This window comes from Elephas maximus, chromosome 18 (genome assembly GCF_024166365.1).
Source record: "Elephas maximus indicus isolate mEleMax1 chromosome 18, mEleMax1 primary haplotype, whole genome shotgun sequence".
In the NCBI taxonomy this organism is placed as follows: Eukaryota; Metazoa; Chordata; class Mammalia; order Proboscidea; family Elephantidae; genus Elephas; species Elephas maximus.
The window spans coordinates 32,769,505-32,793,542 of NC_064836.1; the positions used below are offsets into that span (position 1 = coordinate 32,769,505).

The 24,038-nt window shown below is 41.3% G+C and overlaps 2 protein-coding genes across 8 annotated transcripts in view; one reads left to right on the forward strand and one right to left on the reverse strand.

The window, feature by feature from the left end:
* The window catches only part of USP16 (ubiquitin specific peptidase 16), a 30,615-nt gene extending 15,890 nt beyond the window's left edge, over positions 1 to 14,725 (reverse strand). For 3 of the 4 annotated variants that reach the window (XM_049858646.1, XM_049858647.1, XM_049858643.1), the window contains exons 1-7: positions 14,572 to 14,725; positions 11,062 to 11,163; positions 9,019 to 9,197; positions 7,381 to 7,484; positions 6,484 to 6,587; positions 5,187 to 5,374; positions 3,946 to 4,041 (exon numbers count right to left, since the gene is read on the reverse strand). In XM_049858646.1, coding sequence (XP_049714603.1) covers positions 3,946 to 4,041; positions 5,187 to 5,374; positions 6,484 to 6,587; positions 7,381 to 7,484; positions 9,019 to 9,197; positions 11,062 to 11,122 — 732 coding nt within the window. In that variant the 5' untranslated portion in view covers positions 11,123 to 11,163; positions 14,572 to 14,725. The remainder of the gene's footprint in view (positions 1 to 3,945; positions 4,042 to 5,186; positions 5,375 to 6,483; positions 6,588 to 7,380; positions 7,485 to 9,018; positions 9,198 to 11,061; positions 11,164 to 14,571) is intronic. The other variant, XM_049858645.1, reaches the window with a different exon arrangement.
* Positions 14,726 to 14,742: 17 nt separating this feature from the next.
* RWDD2B (RWD domain containing 2B) overlaps positions 14,743 to 24,038 on the forward strand; it is a 29,908-nt gene continuing 20,612 nt past the window's right edge. For 2 of the 4 annotated variants that reach the window (XM_049858650.1, XM_049858651.1), the window contains exon 1: positions 14,761 to 22,215. In XM_049858650.1, the coding sequence (XP_049714607.1) occupies positions 22,206 to 22,215 (10 nt within the window). In that variant the 5' untranslated portion in view covers positions 14,761 to 22,205. Of the gene's footprint in view, positions 22,216 to 24,038 lie in introns of all 4 variants that reach the window. The other 2 variants (XM_049858649.1, XM_049858652.1) reach the window with 2 other exon arrangements.

Below are 24,038 nucleotides of genomic sequence, written 5' to 3' on the forward strand. Positions count from 1 at the left end.
TACCAAAAACCAAACCCCTTGCCATCGAGTTGATTCCAACTCAGAGCAGCCCCACAGGACAGAGTGGAACTGCCCCAGAGGCTTTCCAAGGCTGTAATCTTTACAGAAGCAGACTGCCACATCTTTCTCCTGAGGAACGGCTGGTGGGTTCAAACCGCTGACCTTTTGGTCAGCAGCTGAGTGCTTAACCTCTCCACCACTAGAGCTCCTTTTCTGGCCCTAGCCTGTCCTATAAAGAATTTAGCTCTATTTATTGGCTCAGTTTGCACTCGACTACCAATGTAAAGGTCGGTGGTTTGAAACCAACCAGCAGCGGTGGAAAAGAAAAACATGGCGATTTGTTCCCATAATGATTACAACCAAGAAAACCCTATAGATCAGTTCTACTCTGTAACACATAGGGTCATCATGAGTGGTAACTAACTCGATGGCAACGGATTTTGTTTTATTTTTTAAATTTCGGTTTTAGGCTGTGAAGAATTTACTGCCATATAAAAACAGAAAAGACAAAGAAAAACATAGTAAAAACAAATAAGGCAAACCTCATCTGGCAACACAGCAATCACCTTAAGAGAAGTTAAAAATAATAACATAAGCCTGTTATTGTCAGGTGCCATTGAGTCAGTTCCCACTCACACGAAGGCTATGTGCAAGAGAAAAAAACACTGCCCGGTCCTGTGCCATCAGCACAATCCTTGTTATGCTTGAGCCCATTGTTGCAACCATTGGGTCAGTCTATCTTGTTGAGGGTCTTCCTCTTTTTCACTGACCCTCCACCTTACCCAGCATGATGTCCTTCTTCAGTACATGAAACAAGATCTCACCATACTCATTTCTAAGGAGCATTCTGGCTGTACTTCTAAGACAGATTTGTTCATTCTTCTAGCAGACCATGGTATATTCAATATTCTTCACCAACATTATAATTTAAAGGCATCATTTCTTCTACAGCCTTGAGACTCACTGTCCACCTTTCACATGCATATGAGGCCACTGAAAATACCATGGCTTGGGACAGGGGCACCTTAGTCCTCGAGGTGACATCATCACTTTTTAATACTTCAAAAGGTCTTTTGCAGCAGATTTGCCCAATGCAATACATCACCTGGTTTCCTGACTGCTGCTTCCATGAGCACTGATTGTGGATCCAAGTAATATGGAATCCTTGACAACGTCAATATTTTCTCTGTTTATCATGATGTTGCCTACTGGCCCAGTTGTGAGGATTGTTTATGCTGAGATGCAATCCATACCGAAGGCTGTTGTCTTTGACTTTCCAGTGTTTCTAGCACTCTTTACTTCCAGCAAGCTAGGTTGTGTCACCTGTGTATTACAGATTGTCAATGAGCCTTCCTCCAATCCAGATGCCGAGTTCTTCTTCATACAGTCCAGCTTCTCGGATCATGTGCTCAGCATACAAATTGAATAGGTATGGTGAAAGGTAATGGACACCTTTCCTGATTTTAATTCCCTTGTTCTGTCCCAACAACTGCCTGCCTCTTGGTCTATGTACAAGTTCCACATGAGCACAATTAAGTATTCTAGAATTCTCATTCTTCATGATGTTACCCATCATTTGTTATGATCCACACGGTTTAGTGCCTTTGCGTAGTCAATAAAACACATGGAAACACCTTTCTGGGTATGCTCTGCTTTCAGCCAAGACCCATCTGACATCAGCAATGATATCCCTTGTTCCATGTTCTCTTCTAAATCTGGCTCCAGTTTCTGGCAGTTCCCTGTCAATATACTGCTGTAACCATTTTTGAACGATCTTCAGCAAAATTTCACTGGCATGTGATACTAATGGTGTCATTTGAGAATTTCCGCATTCTGCTGGACCAGCTTTCTTTGGAATGGGCACAAACGTGGATCTCTTCCAGTTGGTTGGCCAGGTAGCTGTCTTCCAAATTTCTTTACACAGACGAGTGAGCACTTCCAGCACTGCCTCTGTTTGATGAAACATCTCAGTTGGCATTCCATCAATTCCTGGAGGCTTGTTTTTCACCAGTGACTTCAGTGCAGGTTAGACTTCTTTAATACCATCAGTTCTTGATTATATGCTAACTTCTGAAATGGCTGATCATCAACCAATTCTTTTTGGTACAGTATGCTGTGTATTTCTTCCATCTTTTTTTGATAATTCCTGCACTGTTCAATATTTTGCCCACAGCATTCTTCAATGTTGCAACTTGAGACTTGAATTTTTCCTTTAGTTCTTTCAACTTAAAAGTAACAAGCATGTTCTTCCTTTTTTGGTTTTCTAACTCCACCTCTTTGCACATTTCTTTATACTTTACTTTGTTTTTCAAGCCACTCTTTGAAATCTTTTGTTCAGCTCTTTTACTTCATTTCTTCCATTCACTTTAGCTACTCTACATTCAAGAGCAAGTTTCAGAGTCTCTTCTGACATCCACTTTGGTCTTTTCTTTCTCCCTTGACTTTTGCTTTTTTCCTGTATGATGTCGACACCATCCACAACTGGTCAGGTCTTTGGTCATTAGCGTTCAATGCGTCAAATCTATTCTTGAGATGGTCTCTAAATTTAGGTGAGATATACTCAAGGTCCTATTTTGGCTCTCATGGACTTGTTCTAATTTTCTTCAGTTTCACCCTGAATGTGCACATGAGCGATGATGGTCTGTTCTGCAGTCTGCCACTGGCCTTGTAACTAATGATACTGAACTTCTCCATCATCTCTTCCCACAGGTGTAGCCTATTTGATTCTTATGTATTCCATCTGGCAAGGTCGATGGATATAGTTACCATGTATGTTGTTGAAAAAAGGTATTTCCAATAAATAGGTCGTTGGTCTTGCAAAATTCTAACATGTGATCTCTGGCGTCATTACTCTTATCACCAACTGATCCTTCTTCATTTCCAACTTTTACCTCACAATCACCAGTAATTATCAATGCATCTTGATTGCATGTTTGATCAATTTCAGATTGCAGAAGTTGGTAAAAGTCTTCAATTTCTTCATCTTTGGCATTAGTGGCTGGTGTGTAAACTTGAATAGTTGTATTAACTGGTCTTCATTGTAGGCATATGGACATTAAACTATCACTGATGGCGTTGTGCTTCAGGATAGATCTTATTCTTTTTGACAATAAACGTGATGCCGTTCCTCCTCAACTTGTCATTCCCCGCATAGCAGACCATATGATTGTCCGATACAAAATGCCCAATACCAGTCCCTTTCAGCTCACTAACGCCTAGGATATTGAGGTTCAACCGTTTCGTTTCATTTTTGACAACTTCCGATTTTCCTTGATTGGTACTTTGTACATTCCATGTTCTGATTACTAATGGATGTTTGCAGCATTTCTTTTCATTTTCAGTCGTGCCACATCAGTAAATGAAGGTCCCAAAAGCTTGACTTCATCCACGTCACTGAGGTCGACTCTACTTTGAGGTGGCAGCTCTTCTCCAGTTGTATCAAGTGCCTTCCAACTTGAGGCGCTCATCTTCCAGCACTATATCAGACAATGTTCTGCTGCTATTCATAAGGTTTTCACCAGTCAATTTCTTCAGTAGACCACTTCCTAGTCTTAGTCTGGAAGCCTCGCTGAAACCTGTCCACCATGGGTGACCCTGCTGTTATTTGAAATATCAGCGGCATAGCTTCCAACATCACAGCAACACGCACGCCACCTCAGTACAATAACCAATGGACAAGTGGTGGAATACAGGTCTAGGGCTTCACAAATATCAGTAATGTTCCTAAGGACACCCAACACTAGAACACAGAAGAACATGACCCTCAAGTAAAAAACTAAATTTCAGAAGTTCCATATAACTTCTATTATAACTTTGTAATCTCAAACAGAACAAAAGCAAATAAAAAAGGTGGAAACGAGTGTCAATTCTTTCAAATAATTTAGAATGTGGACATTCAGAGAGAGGTAGGTTACTGACTTTAAGAGAAAATTCTGAAGTACATACTGTGAGTGCCAAATCAGGAGGCTCGATTTTCACAATTGTTCCAGACATTTTTACTTCTTTCAGTAGTTCTCTAAGCACTGGAGTTTGTGACAAATTCTGGAATGAAAAACGGAAAAGAAGAAAATTATTTTAAAGGGTAATTAATTTTTCGTAAGTGTCCATTCCTAAGTCTCCTAAATATTTCCTAAGTGTCCATTCTATCAAAACAGAAAATCATTGCCAACACTACCACCTTAATTACATCTACACCTGGGAAATGAAGTTATGGTGCGCTCTCCTCTCCACTCTACTTGGCTGATAAACACTTCAGTTCAGAGCTGTTTCTTCACCTCACAGGTGCATTCTCCAACAACTCAACCTGAAGAGCTATCTCTCCCCAACCACCACCACCACCACCACCACTTGTAACTAGAAATTTGTTTCTGTTCTAGGTTATCCTTTGCTTCCTCACCCAAGTGCAAGCTACATGAGGGTTTGGACCATGTTTTTTCTGAACCCTACTGTAACCCAGCATGCAGGGTAGTGTTTTACCATAATGCAAAATGAAACCTTTGAGTTTTCTTTGAAAACAGAGAAATACATTCCATAAGAGAAAAAACTCCCCAGAAGAACCAGATGGTGCCCAGCCACCACCACGAACTGCTCTGACAGGGATCATAGTAGAGTCCCGGATAGAGCAGGAGAAAAATGCAGAACAAAATTCAAATTCACAAAAAAGACCAGACTTACTAGTCTGACAGAGACTAGAGGAACCCCTGAGACTACAGCCCCCAGACAGCCTGCTAACCCAGAACTAAAGCCATACCCAAAGCCCGCTTTTCAACCAAAGATTAGACAGGCTTATAGAACAAACAATAGCACAAGTGAGGAAAATGCTCCTTAGTGAAATCAAATATATGAGACAAAATGGGCAACTTCCACCCAAAAGGAAGACAAAAAGGCAGGAAAGGACAGGAACTGGATGAAGGGACACAAGGAACCCGGGGTTGATAGGGGAGAGTGCTATTACATTCCGGGGACTGCAACCAATGTCACAATTTGCATATAAATTTTTAAATGAGAAACTAACTTGTGCTGTAAACTTTCACCCAAAGCACAATTATTTAAAAATATCATATATAAAAAAAAAAAAAATTTTTTTTTTTTTTAATATATATATACAATACTATAAATAACAGAATCTATAATATAAAGAAAAGGCTAGAAGGTTTCTTAAATAAGAAAAAAGGTAATATCGGCACCTGCATAACTGCATTGAAGAAACACGTATTTCCCAAATTACTGAGTCCTTTCACAGTTATCTGGGAAGTAGAATTCATGGAAGGATTTTCTTTAGCCATGTTTTCCTTTTTTTCTCTCTCTTGTTCATTTTTACTTTCTTTTTCTAATTTTTTATTTTCAAGTTCAATGTTTCCATTGTCTTTTGCTGCTTAAAAAAAAGGGGGGGGAGAGAAAAATGATTTAGTAAAATATATAACAGTTATACCAAATGCAAAGTTGTAACTGGGACAGAGTACTAGAAATTTTTAAATGTTATCTAATGTCATTATTTGCAACTTGTTTGTTTTTAAATGTTTACTAACACAGGTAAATTACCATACAGAAAGAAATGAACCAAAAAAACAAAAATATTCAAAACTGATAGGAGCATTAATTGGACAAAGGAAGACAAACAGTACTGTATGTGCCTCCCTTATCTACTGCACAAAAATTCTCTACAAATAAACATATCTTACCTTGAGAAACTGAAGTAGAAAACAGTCTTTATTTTAAGAACGTACACACGAAATAATTTGTGAAGTGAATTCTGCAGGTCAAAAACCAATCCAGAAGTGCAGAACAAACAATTCTGGCTCTGCCAAAGGTACCTCTGCGACCATCCTATCTATCCCCTTTCCCAGTAAAAATCTAAACAAGCTTAAAGCATATGCTGTAAGTCAACCCAAGTAATTCAATTATTCATGACAAAAAACCCAAGACGTATCAGGCTACTTAACTATCATCCCAACAAACGGACTGATATCTTGCTATTACAAAATGTAACAGAGTAAATTCAGTATCAGTATCAGGTCTGCCTTAAGCACCATCCCAGAGTAGGGAGACAGGAAGTTACTGCCTGTTATCTCGGCCCAGATGCTTCGTCACATCTGACTAGCTCGTTTCTCAGATCCCTTCTAAATCTAGCACCTTGTAACTGTATAAATTTCTACTGTTTTACATTCTTAACCAAGAATAGTTTCATATTTTGAAGCCAACTATAAGTAATTTTACCCAGATATATATAAGTGGGAAACCTTGATGGCATAGTCGTTAAAAGCCACAGCTGCTAACCAAAAGGTCAGCTGTTCAAATACACCAGGTGCTCCTTGAAAACCCTATGGGAAGGTTCTACTCTGTCCTATACGGTCTCTATGAGTCAAAATCAACTCAACAGCAATAGTTTTTTCTATGTAAACGCTGGCATGGTATAGTAAATCTACATATCAGCATATGTGTAAGTCAATGCTACAATATACACTAAGAAAGGAATGATTTTACCTGACTGTGGAGTTGTAAGGCCGGCTTGTTTTCTAATATAATCAACCACCTGCCCCAATCGGTTTGAATGGCAGTACTGGACCTCATCATCACACATGTAACACCTGCCTCCCAAAACATCACAGAGAAGAAAAATGACAGACAACCAAAAATAATTCCTGGACAACAAAATGTGCAACTACCAAATTATTAGAGAAATTGAAAATCAAACTTCTTTATTCAAATAAAAATTCTTTACATTTCTTGAAAAAGACTATCCACGGTAACTCTAGTATATTACTACTAAGGTTAGCCAGAATTTTGGCCACATACACTGTGAAAAAATTCCAAACATTTTACTGGAATGGTTATTTATAACACTGAAGTCAAAAGATTTTTCTATACGTATTTCAAAATATATACAATTCAAAATACCAACAAAATTAACAAACCTAACCATGACAGTGAAAACACTGCTGTGAATACACGTGGGTTTTAAAGATGTCAGCTTCTGTTTTAATGATGTAAAATAATAGAAATACAACACACCAGGCTGAGATTTACTGTTATGCAAATTCACTGCCAACATTTTACTATATATCCAGTTTAAAAAATTTGTTCTTAGTGTCCCAATTTTAAAACTAAAAAGCAGCCCACTAAATGCTTTGTAATACCACAAGAAAGAAAAAACCACAGGGTGAAGAAGACTCTTGAGTCTACCTGCTACAATTTTTCCGTTTGTCCAATACTAAGCAAAAGCTTTACGTAGCATCCCACTCTCCAGCCTTCTGAATGTGAAGTACTTAAAGACACATTACCAAATTTTTAACTTTTTTGTTTCTTAAACATGTTCAAGTATCTCCATTCTCCAATATTCCAGGGACTTTCGAGTCAACGTGCCCAAGAACTAAAACTCACCACACGCTCCAGGTGTCCAAATTCAGAACCAGACAGTGAGGTTCCGACCGTGGTGTCAGATAGTGCTTCAAGGCATGCTGCTCCTGAGAGTCCCTGCCGCAGCCCTAGAGAACCGTAACCAGAAACCTCTGCCACAAAAGCTCATGGAAGGAGGGCAGAACTCATAATCCAGAATGAACAAGGAAGGGGCGTCAGCAATTCTGCCGTTCATACAACTTTGAAAATAAAACGTTAACACAAGTCTGGACTTTCGTTAAAACTTGAGTACTTATACACAATGGACATATGATTCTGATACTCTCCTATTCACATACCATCTAAAAACACACTCAGCGCTTTCACAGCTATACAATTTTGTTCATATTATTGCATTTGTCCTGCAATCCTTCACTATCACTGCCACCTAGTCAAATCCTGCCCATTCTTCAGGATTTTGCTCAAAAATCGAATTCTCCCAAAAGGCTATACTTATTCTCCCAAAGAAGAAAATATTTTACCCTTCCTGTAAACAAACTCTGACAAAACATAATGTAAATTCCTAGTGGCATTTCTTATTTTCTATCTTGTATTTACGTTATTAATGTTTAGTTCTTTTCTCCCCTGGACTGTAAGTCTCGAAGGCACAGACTGTGTTTTATTAACCTTTCTATTACCAGAAGACCTAGCATATGAGAGCTGGTGAATAAGCATTAACTGAACAAGCAAATGGAAGTTTTTCACCTAAAAGAGATATAGGCTTAATCATAAACGATTTTCTGCTTCCAGCTGGTTAGATCACCGCTAAGAAATGCATCTTCACTGTGATCTGTCTGAACCAGGCCTCCAACCTCCCCGGACCACACGACAATAACTATTCCTATTTCCACTGAAGCTAAAAATATACTTTAAATGTAGGAGAAAAAAAAAAATGGCTGTCAGCCTCATCTTGAAGCTCTCCCTAGTAGCCTAGTTTCATAGCATAGAAACTTAACCTGCAACTTCTAAGGGTGACCAAGAAGACCTGACATTTAGTACCATGGCGATACCTGTAAGACAGTGCAGTGGACGCTGAGGTGTGCTGCCCAGATCCCCCCTTGAGGCACTAATTCCCCTAGCTGCCAGGAATGATGCCTGCTGACAGCTCACAGCCCAGTCAATCCTCAAGAATTATCCTCAACCAAAGGTGCAGCCCACATCCAACGGCTAGCCAATGAGCAGGTGCAAAGGTCTGGCCCCTTGCCTTAAGTCAGGACATCTCTGAAGGGCCAGAGTTCACTGTGGGATCCTGCAGCAACTGCCTCTTAGTTCATCTTCTCCCTCTACCTAATCCTGCCTCCCTTACTCTTTACCTGGCATAGGGTCTGAGAATACTCCCCAATAAACCACCTATACACAAATCTTCATCTCAGAATCTGTTCCCCAGAGAACATGACCTATGCCAGCTGGCATCCATGTCACCCATGCTGTACTTTTAGATAATACCTTGTAAAATAAGTTAAAAAACAAACCCACTGCCATCGAGTCGATTCCCACTCATGATAACCCCATGTGTTACAGAGTAGAACTGCTCCACAAGGTCTTCTTGGCTGTAGCCACCCAGGGACCTAAAATAAGTTCAGAGTTCCCAAAACCCCATACTGATACAAAATTTAAGCATACCTGATGGCCACATTTAAGACACAGCCAAACTGAAGGGTTCTCTTCTGCTTCCTCTTCAGATTTATCTTTTACTTTATTGTCGGTCTTACAATCTTGGCAAATATTCCATTCCACGTTCACTAAAGCCTTTTTCAGATTACTTTGTTCCAATCCTTTTCTAAGGTGTCTACACATAGGTTCTATTAAAACAAATAAAGAAGTATATGAGATCAAAAATGGTTTTCTTCAGTTAATCTCAGGACTTACCACTCATTTGAACTTTGCAAACCAATTTACTCTACAAACAAGTTGTTAAGTAATCTGAAAACTTACATTTGTTTGATATTTACCATTAAATGATTACGTGAGAAACAGATTTTATACAAATTTGAAATTTTACTTTTAAAAATCATTTCAATTCCTTTAGCTATTTCCTTTAAATTAAGGCCCTTTATCTTAAAAGGTCTGTAGAGGGTCCTTCATTCAGCCAACAATATGCCTACTGGGGCTGGGCACTGTGTTAGATGCCAGGAAGCTTAGCAGTGACCATGTCACAGCTCTTCGCTTTGAGGAGCACATAGTCTTGCAGGAGGCAGATAAATAAATGTGTAAAAATCTCCACAACAGGCTACAGCAAGCAGCACAAGGCTAAAGCTGCCAAAAGTTTCACGGTGGTGGTAACATCTGGATAGTCTCGGAGACATTAACAGCAATAAAAATTTCTGATATTAAACAGTAACTATGAGCCTGGCACTGTGCTAAATGGCTGCATAAATTCTCTCATTTAATCCTCACAACTACCCTAGAAGAAAGAGACTACTATTCCCAACAACAGAGGAAAAAACTAAGATTTATGCCACAGACACTATCAAGGGGCTGTGCCAGAATCTGGACTCGGATCCTTTGATTCCAAAGCTCTAAACCACGACCTCAGGGAGAGAAGAGCAGTCTAAAAAGGCAACCCCCAGGAGCAAAGGCACGGGGGAGAAAAGTATCTGCTGTTTCCCAGAATGACCAGTCATAAGGTGGGGCAGAGCCACACAGCGTAGAAAACCTGAACAGCTGGACCTGAGGTTGGAAATCTACTGGGGCCAGAGCAAGTCAAGGGCTTTCCAAGTTACCCTCAAAGGCTGGAGTGCTTTCAGAGTTCCTGGAGGTTTAGAAAACAGTCAAGGGGCATCATTAGCTTTAGTCCAATGAACATGCAATTCACCAAAAGGAGAAATATAAATGCCAATGAGATTGTGTGAAAAAATACTGAACCTCAGTAGCAGCCAAAATACAAACTTAAAAAAGGAAATACCTTTTTCCAACTAACAAATGAGCAAGTATTTTTACAAATGACATTACCTAGTACTGGTGGACCTTTAGGGAAATGGGCACTTTATTATGGTGCTGCTGCTGTTAGCTGCTGTCAAGTCGGCCCCTGACTCTTGGCAACCCCACACACAACAGATTGGACCATTATGATCCTCAGGGTCTTCACTGGCTGATTTTTGGAAGCAGGTCGCCAGGCAGAGGCAGAGACTTCCTGGTCTGTCTTGGTCTGGAAGCTCTGCTGAAACCTGTTTAGCATCACGGCAATGACGCAAGGCTCCGCTGACAAACAGGTGGTGGCTAGGACTTTAAATCGGTAAAACATTTCTGGAGAGTCATTTTGCAACAGTATCAAAAAGGCCTTGAACATATTTATACCCTTTGATCCAGTAATTCTATTTCCAGAGTTTGTAGTAAGGAACTAAATGCACAGATTTAGCTACAAAGATGTTGACTGTTACTCCACTGATAACACTAAAAAGTTAAAGACTACCTAAATCTACAACGGTAGGGGATTAGCTACATAAACGATGAAATACACATTCATGGTCCTTTACATCAATGGAATACTATGTCAATAAAAATATTACAGCAGACTATTAAGTGCCAGGTTCGTATAAATACTGAGTTAAAACGCAGGTTGCACAAGAATATTGCATGCTTTTTGATCGTGTTTTTATATATTAAAATATACACATCCATTAGGGATACAAACATTACTTTAAATATTTAATTAGTGAAACATACCTAAAGATTCAGAAGAATCATCAATTGGAACAGTTTTTCCCTTTGTCCGTTTCTTTCCCATGTTGGCACTTCATGGACGCCTTAATGACACAGAATAACAATCTAGAAAACAAGATAGAGTTAGCCTGACCAAAAAAAGGTTTGTTTTATATTTCTCTAGAACATCGTATTATAACTAAACCACACGTAAGATGGTATTTTGCATGTATCACACTTGATAACTTATAAAGACGGCACGTATACGTCACTTAATTTTCAATAGGAACCCTGTGCAGTAGGCGGAAGAGACAGTGGTACCCCGTTTTTCATAGCTCGAGAAACTGATCTTGAGTAAGGCTGAGAGATTCTAAATAAACCAGAAGGTAGGGCTAAGGCACAGGTGTTACAAAGACCTGGAAGGTCTCAGCATGTTACACTACTAGCTACCTAACGCCTCACTGTATGAATGTGGAATATTGGTGCCACTTCAAACCTCAGACTGATTTCTTTTCCTTTAAAGCTACTTTTCTTGGCAGCTCTGCAGTCTATGCAGATTAAATTGATAACTTTTCTAAGAAAAATTAAAAATAATTCTGAAAGGAGTTAGAAAATTAACAAAGTCGTTTCAAACCCAAATATAAAAAGTGATACACTGTTCTGCATTTTCCATTCCAGGATCTCCTGGTGGCCCGGGAGTTATGAGCTCGGCTGCTAACCAAAAGGTCAGCAGTTTGAATGTACCAGCCCCTCCCTGGAAACCCTGATGGGGGGTAGGACACAGGGTCGCTAGGAGTCGGCAGCAACTTGAAGGCAATGAGTTTTATTGGCTAGCAGAGAACTGATCACAACTGCATTCTCAACTATTTACATTGTTATATTACTGCCAAAACCACTTTGGGAGGCTATGACAAACCCCGAGCTGCACATCAAATCTTCGCTTCTTTAATTAACAATTCATAATTAGAAAATACGGAAAGTGCTGAAAGTACAGACAAATCTACCTAACTTTTACATGATAATAATGGTTTTGAAAAGTTGTATTTTAAATGTACTAAAAAAAAAATTTATGAGTGTCAAAATCACTTAAATGACTAACTCCATAACAGTTGTTTTACTTGGAAGGTTTATTAAAATTCTGATTTCATATGTGGAGAGTGTGCCCTGGGACCTGTTTTGAAACACTGCCCAGTTAATTCTGGTATGTAGCTGTCATCACTGCTCTGGCTTAGAGTCGTACATGTATGTATTCCTCTTTTTAGTTCTTCACAGGTTAGTGTAATCGAAGGTAACGTAATTCAAAAAGACTTGTATAAAAAATAAGTGCCACATCAAGTAACTGGTAAGAAAATCCTTCCAAGGATAATCTAAAATGTTTACAAAATAAATGAATAAACTAACAATGAAGGAACGCAAAGTATCTGTACATACATTAAACCAATGTACATTTTATGTACTATTACTCATCCTAAAAATCACATTTCATGTAATTTATTTCACCTAGAATAAATCATATATTTTACAGAAAAAAAAAATAGCTCCAACTCCCTCTATTCTATGCTGCATGCCAGTACCAAATTCATCTTCCAATAATGTCATTTTCATCACATCACTGTCTTGATTGTAAGCATTTAACAGTTTCTCTAACCAAACTCCTAGGTTTTGCACTCATGGTCCTTAATAGTTTGGCCCCAGCACTCTGGTAATCCTGATTCTCATTACTCCTCAACAAAGAACCACTAAGTTTTTGGGTTTTGTTTGTTTTTAATGTTTGTGTGTGTGTGTATGATAAAATTACTCAGCATATATAACAAAACATTTTCCATTTCAATATAAAGTTCTAATTATATAGTGCTTTGGGTCTTCAGGAGCCCTGGTGGCACAGTGGTTAAGTGCTATCGCTGCTAACCAAAAGGTCAAATCCAACAGCCACTCTTTGGAAAGCCTAGGGGGAAGTTCTACTCTGTTCTCTAAGGTTGCTATGAGTTGGAATCAGCTTGATGGCAACGGGTTTGGTTTGGTTTTTTTTTTTTGAGTCTTCAAAGCCCTTTAACAAACATCTCATTTGACTTTCACAGCAACTCTTCAAACTAGGCACTTCTCTAAATGAGGAAACTCAGAAATAAAACAATGAAAGATGACAAGGCAACAGAGATGGAACCAAAACCCAGATCTTTAGGTTCCAAGGCTCTTTCCATTACAATTTAGCCAGTCTCTTCAGTATCTTCCACTCCAAAACCCTTTGCCCTCACCTCTATACCTTTGATTTCTAGCAGGAATGTTGTCTCTATCTGTCCAAATCTTACCAATCCTCTAAGCTCTCCATCTCAACAAAACCTGACCCAGCTTTTCTACTCTGAATGAACTCCACACTGAGCTTCCGCAGCATTTCTGCTGTTATTCATCTTGTTCCCAATGAGATACCAGAGCAAACTGCTTCTTAAATCTTTAGTCTGGCCCTATGTTACCTCTCTACCTGAAATCTAAAGTTCTAGAAAAAAGAAAGCTTTTAGGCATTTCTTCTGAATTGCCTACAGCATCTAGTAGAGTGTTAGTGCACAGAAGGCTCTCAAGAAATACTTCTTGTGTTGCAATGGAAAAAGAGAATGGTACCTGAGCCATAAAGGATGATTATAAGGTGCAAAGATGGATACATAAGAATGAAGCAAACAAGTTCTGGTGAAAAAGAAAAGGGTGGAGAGTGAAGAGGTCTGCAGCACTGAAGACAGCACTAGGAAATCTGGTTTGAGGACTGCAGAAGCCCAGACGCCAAAGGAAAACTTGGAAGACGAACTGTAATTGCTGCAGGCAGAAGACAGTAGGGGGTCATCATTTCAACGCTGTGGAAACAACTTCAGTAAAATTTCGACAACTATAAAAGGCGTTTAATGAATCTGAGAAGAGAGTATTGGGAATGCCATTAAAAAAATCTATTAAAATTTCAGGAGTGTCTTCGGAAAAGAATTAGATGCTTGGCCAAGTTACTCTTTCCAGGACCCACGTCACACGAAATTTAAATCAAAGCTAGTCTTCCCCTGCCTACTCCGTTCTATTAAAAATGCAAGTGTGTGGGAAACATCGTCAGCAGGTCTTAAACGTGGCTTTTAAGTTTTGGGTAGTTGGATCCTCCCCTGGGAGCATTCAGTCGGGTAGGTGACGGACCTCGGCTATCCTATCAATCAGAACGTGGACGCAGCTGCAAACCCAGCCGCAGCCATTGGGTGCTCCCAGCAGCGCGCCACCCGCCCACTCGTGCGGCACCTGCCCTTCCTTTCCAACTGCTCTGCACCCACAGGAGAACCTCGGGGTCCACGGGGTCAAAAGGGGCGCCAGCACCAGCGACTGACGGGTCAGCTCCTGGAACTGACAGGACATACAGCCAATAAGAACACGGGACCGGGCCGGGGCCGGGTAATGGGTTTAAGGAGAACAGGCCGTCGAAAACAGAACGAGGTTGGGGCAGAAAATTCGGGTCCCTCAGAGCGCAGGCAGTCATGTGAGCAGTGACTGCGAGTCAGCGGGGTCAGAACTCACCCACGGCGACAGCGCCCATAACTGCATCCCCTAGTGGCCCTGTGGGCTGGGCACCCAGCTCCGTCCTCCTCCCGGAGACGATTAGTGAGCGACAGTATGCCCGAAGCCCAGTGACCCCGAGAAAGCAACAACTTCCGGGACACGGCATTATGGGAAGAGGCTTCCGCCCAGGGTTCCGCTCACTGAAACTTGTGAATGGCGCCTGCGCACACATGCGCCGGATGTCCGGGGGCCTCAACTCCTGAGAGAGTCCCTACTCCAGTACGACTGTGGGGTTATGTAAGTGTGTGGGGCTTGTGGGTGCCTACTTACAGGGTCGGTGTGAGTCGGAATCGACTCAAGGCAGTGGGTTTGGTTTGGGTTTGGTAGTGAGGGCTAGAGGTTCGGGACCTCCTACTTGAATATAAACAAATGACTGCCGGTGTCTTCCAAGTTACCTTTCTTAAACTCGCTACATGTGAAGTCTCCATCAGAGGGGAACGGAACATTGAAATTTCACGCAGTTTCCCTAATTCTAACCTATACTTCTAAAATTGAGTACGTAAATTGTCTTGAACTAACTTGCTGTAATACATCAGAATAAAAAGGTAAAGCAGTGAAGGAGATTTAAAACAACTCAAAAAGATCAGAGAACTAAGGAAGATAAAATTGTCAAACCTGTAGTGTTTATTCCTTCAGATATGTAAGTGCCCACTTGTCCCAAGCCCCGTGCTAAGTGAGTTAAACATAGGCTTCACCCTCCTAGAATTTGTTAATAGAGGAGACGCAAAATTCAGCAAGAAAAAAAAAAATGCAAGTGCCAATAGAAAAATAAGCAAGGAATGTAAACAAGTAATTGACCAAAAAAGAATAGTTGGTCATAATATACATGAAAAAATACCGTTGCTAGTAATCAGTACTAGATGGACAAGACAAAAACGTTTAGTTACATTTGGTCGTAAATTGTTCTCCTGTCCTTTACTGCTACTGAGATATAATTTTTTAAGATTTGTTTGCACATCTTCAGCCACACTGGCATTTTTTGTTGTTGTTTCCTGTTCAAAAACACACCCTTAAGGCATTGTACCACCTGTTTCCCCTCCTGGAATGATGTTCCCCTTGATCTATCATGGTTAGTATTTTCACACCTGAAAAGTCACTTCCCTGCAGAGGTATTTGCTGAGTGACCTATATAAAATGGCCATCAGATCATTCACATCACCTTGTTTTATTTCTTTGACAAGCAATTACTACTATCAGGTATTTTTCTTTCATACTTGCCTGTATACTTGCCCCTCCACCTCACCACAAATACACACAAATGTGCAAATGTAAGCTTCTTGAGAGCTGCTACATCTTTGTCTTATTCATGGCTATGTCTCCAATACCTAGAAGTGCCTACAACATAATAAGCACTTTAAAAATTTTTGAAGAAAATGGTCATTGCACATGAAATGTTTGTACAAAAAGGTTCATAGCAGCTTTACTCATAATAGCCATGTACAGAAAACAAGGTGAAAAAACCTAGATTTCTACACACACACACACACACACAAAAGGAAAAACTGTGGTGTATTCTTCATTCAATATGATGCTATTAAGCAATAAAAAGTAACTACTGAGCAGAACATGGATGAATCTTTAAAATATACTGAGTGAAAGAAGCCTTCAAAAAAACGGTACCGTATGATTCCATTCATATGAATTTCTACAATAGGTAAAACTAATTATGGTGGGAAAAAGTCAGAGTAATTGTTTTCTCTTGGGGAGTTGGGCGAGGGGACCGACTGGAGAGGGGCACGAAGGAACTTCCCGAGGTTATGGTAATGTCCTTTATCTTCACAGTGTTTGAGTTACACAGGTGTAACTCAGCAGACTTAGCAAATGTATGCTTAAGGTGTGCATTTCACCATTTGCAATTTTTACCTCAGTCTTAGTCTGGAAGCTCCACTGAAACCTGTTCACCATGCGTGATCCTGCTGGTATTTGAAATACCTGTGGCATAGCTCCCAGCATCACAGCAACACGCAAGCCACCACAGTATGACATACTGACAGACTAAGCTTACAGATTAAGACTAGGAAAAAGGGCCAGGCTATCTACTTCTGAAAAAATGGCCAGTGAAAATCATATGAATAGCAGTGGAATATTGTCTGACATAGTGCTGAAAGGTGAGCCCTTCAGGTTGGAAGGCACTCAAAATATGACTTGGGAAGAGGTACAGCCTGAAAGTAGATTCAACCTTAATGACGTGGATGGAGTAAAGTTTTTTGGAACTTCATTTGCTGATGTGGCATGATTCAAAATGAGAAGAAATAGTTGCAAACATCTGTTAGTATTCAGAGCATAGAATGTACGAACCAAGTATGAATTTAGGAAAATTGAAAGTTGTCAAAAATGAAATGGAATGATTGATGATCATATCCTAGGCATAAGTAAACTGAAATAGACTGGTATTGGCCATTTTGAATTGGACAATGGTATGGTCTACTATGGAAACCCTGGTGGCGTAGTGGTAAGTACTACAGCTGCTAACCAAGAGGTCAGTAGTTCGAATTCTCCAGGCACTCCTTGGAAACTCTACGGGGCAGTTCTACTCTGTCCTATAGGGTTGCTATGAGTCAGAATCGACTCAACAGCAGTGGGTTTGGTTTTCTTGGTTTATGGTCTTATCATGCCGGAATGGCAAACTGAAGAGGAACAGCATCACATTCATTGATAAAAAGAGCATTTCGAGGTCTATCCTGAAGTACAGAGCTCTCAGTGATAGGATAATACCCATATGCCTACAAGGAAGACCAGTTAATATGCCTGTTATTCAAATTTACACACCAACCGCTAACGCCAAAGATGAAATTGAAAACTTTTACCAACTTCTGCAGTCTGAAATTGACCAAACATGCAATCCAGATGCCCTGATAATTTTCAGTGATTGGAATGTGAAAGTTAGAAAATAGAACGATTGGTAGTTGGAAAATAAGGCCTTGGTGATAGAAACAATGCTGGTGATAGCATGATTGAATTTTGCAAGACCAAAAACTTATTCATTGTAAATGCCTTTTCTCAACAATATAAATCGTGACTATATACATGGATCTTACCAGATGGAAAACACAGGAATCAAATCAACTACATCTGTTCAAAGAGACAATGGAAAACCTCAATGTCATCAATCAGAACAAGGCCAAGGGGCCAACTGTGGAGCTAGACCATCACTTGCTCATATGCAAGTTGAAGTTGAAACAAATTAAAGCAAGTCAATGAGAACCAAACTAAGGCCTTGAGTATATTACAACTGAGATCATCTCAAAAGTAGATTTGATGCAATGAACACTAATGATTGAAGACCAGACGAGTTGTGGAATGACATCATACATGAAGAAAGTAAAAGGTCATTAAAAAGGAAAGAAGGAAAAGGCCAAAATGGATGTCAGAAGAGACTCTGACACTTGGTCTTGAACATCGAGTAGCTAAAGTGAATGCAAGAAACGATCATATAAAAGATGTGAACAGATTTCAAAGGGCAGCTTGAGAAGACAAAGTATTATAATGACATGTGCAAAGGCCTGGAGTTAGAAAACCACGCTTGACATTTCTCAAGCTGGAAAGAACTGAAGAAAACATTCAAGCCTCCAGTTGCAACATGGAAAGATTCTACTGGGAAAATATTAAATGATGCAGGAAGCATCAAAAGAAGATGGAAGGAATACACAGAATCATTGTACCAAAAAGAATTGGACGACATTCAACTATTTCAGGAGGTAGAATATGATCAAGAACTGATGGTATTGAAGGAAGAAGTCCAAGCTGCACTGAAGGCATTGGTGAAAAACAAAGCTCCAGGAATTGACAGAATACCAACTGAGATGTTTTAACAAACGGATGCAGTGCTGGAGGTGCTCACGAGTCTGTCAAGAAATTTGGAAGACACCTACCTGGCCAACTGACTGGAAGAGATCCATAGTTGTGCACATTCCAAAGGTGATATAACAGAATGCGGTGATTATCGAACAATATCACTAATATCACATGCAAGTAAAATTTTGCTGAAGATAATGAAAAAACGGTGGCAGCAGTACATCAGCAGGGAACTGCCACAAATTCAAGCCAGATTCAGAAGAAGGCATGCAACAAGGGATATCATTGCTGATGTCAGACGGATCTTGGCTAAAAGCAGAGAATACCAGAAAGATGCTTACCTGTGTTTTATTGACTATGCAAAGACATTCACCAATGTGGATCATAACAAATTATGGATAATATTGCGAGGAATGGGAATTACAGAAGACTTAATTGCGCTCATGAGGAACCTGTACATAGACCAAGAGGCAGTTGTTCAAACAGAACAAGGGGATACTTCATGGTTTAAAGTCAGGGAAGGTGTGCATCAGGGTTGTATCTTTTCAACATACTTGTCCAATCTGTATGCTGAGCAAATAATCAGAGAAGCTGGACTATATGCAGCATTAGAATTGGATGAAGACTTGGTAACAACCTGTGATATGCAGATGATACAACCTTGCTTGCTGAAAGTGAAGAGGACTTGAAGCACTTAACTGATGAAGATCAAAGACTACGGCCTTCAGTATGGCTTACATCTGAAAGTGAAGAGGACTTGAAGCACTTAACTGATGAAGATCAAAGACTACGGCCTTCAGTATGGCTTACATCTCATCATAAAGAAAACAAAAATCCTCACAAGTGGACCAGTAAGCAACATCATGATAAACAGAGAAAAGATGGAAGTTGTCAAGAATTTAATTTTACTCAGATCCACTGTCAACACCCATTGAAGCGGCAGTTGAGAAATCAGATGATGTATCACATTGGCCAAATCTGCAGCAAAAGACCTCTTCAAAGTATTAAAAAGCAAAGATGTCACCTTGAGGACTAAGGTGCACCTGACCCAAGCCATGATATTTCAATCGCCTAATATGCATGTGAAAGCTGGGCAATGAATAAGGAAGACCAAAGAAGAATTGATGCCTTCAGATTACAGTGTTGGAGAAGGATATTGCATATACCCTGGACTACCAGAAGAAAGAGTAAGTCTGTCATAGAGGAAGTACAGCCAGAGCATCCCCTGGAAGCAAGGATGGCAAGCCTTTGTCTTGCATACTTTGGTCATATTATCAGGAGAGACTGGTCCCTAAAGAAGGACATCATATTTGGTAGAGGGGGAGCGAAAAAAAGGATGACCCTCAATGAGATGGGCTGACACAGTAGCTGCAACAATGGTGTCGGGGGACAGCCCCAGCAAGGAAAAACCCTCACTGTGCGTCCTGGCAGGTAATCTGAAGAACTGACACACAGCCTTTCCAGATTCATGTGTTCAGGGAAACTTACTGACACAAGCAAGCAGCTGCTCTCCAATGGCAGCTGGCTGGAGTATTTTTTGCAACTACCTAGCAAGGGACCCAAGCTTATATTCCATTCCAGGTGGGGCCAAGGCTCGTTGTTTTCTCCCACATCCTTGGGCAGTCAGTGTTCCCGGGGACTTCATGTCCAGGCCCAGATGTTTTCCTTCTTGCTAAGGCATTCTTCGGCCTTGGCCGCTGGCCCAGTCATGCCACTCCTGGCCTTGTACCTTAGCCCTTGTCCATCCCGAATTCATCCCCAGCATGCTTTGGGGAAGAGCAAAGCTGATTCCATTAGGGAGGGGATGCATATAGCTGAATAGCGTTACCCTACAAATAGGCTCAAACATAACAAGGGTTCTGAGGATGGCCCATGACTGGGTAGTGTTTCTTCTTTCGTACGTAGGGTCACCATGAGCTGGAACCGACTCAGCAGCACCTAACAACAAATTTTACCTTAAAAAAGTAAAAAAAAATTGAAGTCTACTGATCTGCATGCTGACATACTTAGTGAGACGTGTACTGATGTTTGCAATTTACTTTGAAATCCATCAGATCAGATGGATTGATGACTAGGCATATGACAAAGCTGGTATAGTAAAACGTTATAATAGGCTCTTTTAGGCCAGGGTTTCTTAACCTCAGCATTATCCATATTTTGGCCCAGGTAATTCTCTGCTGTGGGGGGCTGATTTGTGTATTGTAGGATGTTGTGTAGCATCTCTGAGTCTCAACCTACTAGATGCTAGTAGCACCCTTCCAGTTGTGACAACCTAAAATGTCTCCAGACCTTGCAAAATGGGGCCCGGCAAATCGATTTCTCCTCCTGCTGGAGAACTCCTGCTCCACGAATTCTATTAACTTTGCTCTGTATTTGAAACTTTATTTCATAGTAAAAGTTGGAGAAAAAAATAGGTTATTTAATGACATCAGAAAACGCTCACAAAACACCAAGTATAATAAAGCAGCTATGAAGACCTATACTATCATCCTATTTTTGGATAGGAAAAAAAAAGTTTAAGTTCGTGGTGATCATATTTCCTATCGTCGCTGAACCTGGGAAAGTGGGTCATTGTCCAGTGCGCTCAGACTTGCCAAAGACCTGGACACTGGTCTTAGAGAAAGTAACTTTACTGCAATAAGCAGGGTCAGGAGTCACAAGGAAGTTCCTCAGGTCTGACTACCTGAGCTATGGGAAAAAAAAAAAAAAATGGGGAAGCAGGGCTTATTTGTGATTTGCCGAGCAGGTGTACTAGGAGAGAAAATTCTAGAAGGAATAAGTAGTGATGCTATTGCGGGCCAGGAAACAGGAAGTGATGTTGTTTCTATCGCATCTGTCTTTGGAACTGGGTCCATGTGAAGATTTTCCTTCTAATTCATTTCACCTGTTTCTTAGAGTACTGTTGAGGTCAATTAACAGTTACAGCTGGTCCTTCTGAGCCTCAGGGGTTGGGCCAAATCTGGCTTGAGCTAGTTTAAGGGACTTTTTCTTCAATGGAAACTTACTGGCAGTCATATGGTCAGGTTACAGATCAGTTGATTATCAGTGTTTAAAAACTCATGTTTCTAAAACGAAAAAGTAACATAAAGCACATACTTAGAATGGGGAGAAAATATTTGTTTACTCTGGTATTGGAATCTGTCAAACTGCCCTTTTATCTAGGGTCCCTTTCTGTGCATGCAGAGCGCCCCACACACTCTCCCTCGTCCTCATCTTGGTTACTGGGCAAGACCACCTAAGGCCATCATGGCCACTATCCAGCCACAGTCACATCTCCCAATACGTTGCTAGTCAGTACCCTTGGGGGTCTAGCAGCATGGCGTGGGAGGCTCTTACAAACTCAGCATCTGGAACCCCACCGCTTCCGCCCGAACGGGGGTCTGCACTTCTCACAAGCTCCCCTATTTCTACAAATGTTCAAGTTTGAGAAACGTTAATGGATCATCCCTTGTCCCAGCAAAAGCTCCGACTGCACTTCTCCCTGGTAGTAGCAGCGGCTGGGAAACGTCCATAAGGTCGGGAAGCGGAGGCATAATAATGAAAACTCGGCAGACAAGAAGGAAACAGGTGGCACGCGCCGCGCCAACTCCGGGTGGCTCGGTGACCCCGTCAACGCTCCCGCACGGCTCGAGCTTCCGGGACCGACAGCCCGCGCGCGCGCATGCGCAAGCCCGAGAATGCGCCGCGTCGGTTCAGTGGGGCCGCCCACAGAAGCAGTCTGTGCCCTGGAATTCTGAGGCTGCCTCTCAAAAGAACCGTGCAGCCAGAAAACCGGGAAATAACAGCATGACGTTGCCATGACCAGAGGTAGGTCCTCTAGCCTGCTGCCCCAAGCGGCACTTTTTAGGACGCCGCCTCCTCTCGCCCCACCTTCAGGGAATTGGGGGCCTGCTGGCACCGCCTTCTGACGCGCTACACGGTCTCTCATTGGTCAGAGCCGACCTCGGCGTTCCCTGTCCTGCCCATACCTGGGGGCTCCTCCTTGGCGTGGCGGGGGGGGGGGGGGCAATCGGTTGCTAGCGGCGACGACTCCCTCGCTGGGTTGCGAGGTGAGTTTAGGATGCTTTCTGAATTCTTGCGTGGGGACTTGGGCTGCTGGACACCTGCTCTGATTTAAAATAGGGAAAATTCTGCAAGAAAAAAAAAATTCCAGTTGGGAAACTTACTTTTCACTCTACATTTGTCATGGATTGAATTGTGGCCCCCCCAAATCATGTATCAACTGGGATAGGCCTTGATTCCCAGTATTGTGTGGTTGTCCTTCATTTTGTGATTGTAATTTTATCTTAAAGAGAATTAGAGTGGGATATAACACCCTTACCAGATCACATTCCCTGGAGTGTGGCCTGTACCACCTTTTCTCTCTCTAGAGAAAAATGAAAGGGAAGCAAGCAGAGAGTTGGGGGAATCGCATACCACCATGAATGAAGAGCAAGAATGCATGTCCTTTGGACCTAGGGTCCTTGTCCCGATAAGCTTCTTGACCAGGGGAAGATTGATGACAGGGACCTTCCTCCAGAGCGGAGAAGAGAAAGCCAAATGCCCTGAATTTGGACTTGTAGCCTACTAGACTGTGATAGAATAAATTTCTTTGTTCAAACTATTCGCCTGTGGTATTTCTGTTATAGCACCACTAGATGGCCAAGACAACGCGATAACAGAACAATTAATGAATATCTTAAGTCGGAAAATTATGTCGAGGGTTTCTGGGGGGGCCGAAATTTTATCTGTGATAATAATTTGGCATAAATGACTGACTTGTGACATCACTCCTGTAGTTGTCCACTCATAGGTCTCTTCATTCTGAATATCTTCCAGACCTGCAAACTCAGTAGGGCTGTCTATACAACTTCACTCCCTCTCTAGGTGACTGCTAAAATTACATCTCCAGCCACATTACATGTTTCTTAACCTGCAGAATCATATATTTAACTGCTTGCTGCAAATCTCTACTTAAAGTTGTCTTAGTAGACACTTCATTACGAAGTATGATTAAAACCAAGCTTCACATTCTGCCATCTTCCCTATCTAAATACGCGGTGAAGCCATCCTTCTACTTGCTTGAAGCCTTGGGGGCATTTTTACATACCCCACCTAATTCTTCAGTACATACTGTTGGAGCTGCTCTCAATAGGTGTCCAAAACCTGGGCATTGCTCACTGCCTCAGCCACCACAACCCTAATCCCGTCACTCCCCATGTAATTGCAATGCCTGTCTGGACTCCCTGCTTTCATCCTCCTTCCCGTACACTCTCCACAGCAGCAAGAGGCGGGCCTCTTCATTAAGTCAAATCCCTGCAGTGGCCTGTCATATCAAACCAAAACAGTTGCTGTCAAATAGATTCCAGCTCACGGTAACCCCATGTGTTTCAGAGTAGACTATGCTATATAGGGTTTTCAAAGCTATGACCTTTTGGAAGCAGATTACCAGCTCTTTCTTCTGATGCTCTTCATATCAGGATAAGATCCGGAAGCCTCACCGTGCTCTACAAGTCTCAACATAAATCTCCCCACATCTCCTTTCTGACCTTGTCTTGTATCACTGTGCCCACTGGCTCACTCTGCTTCAGCCTCACTGGTGGAGCACCCTCCTGCCCTCAGACCTTTGAATATACTGTTTCGTTTTCTGG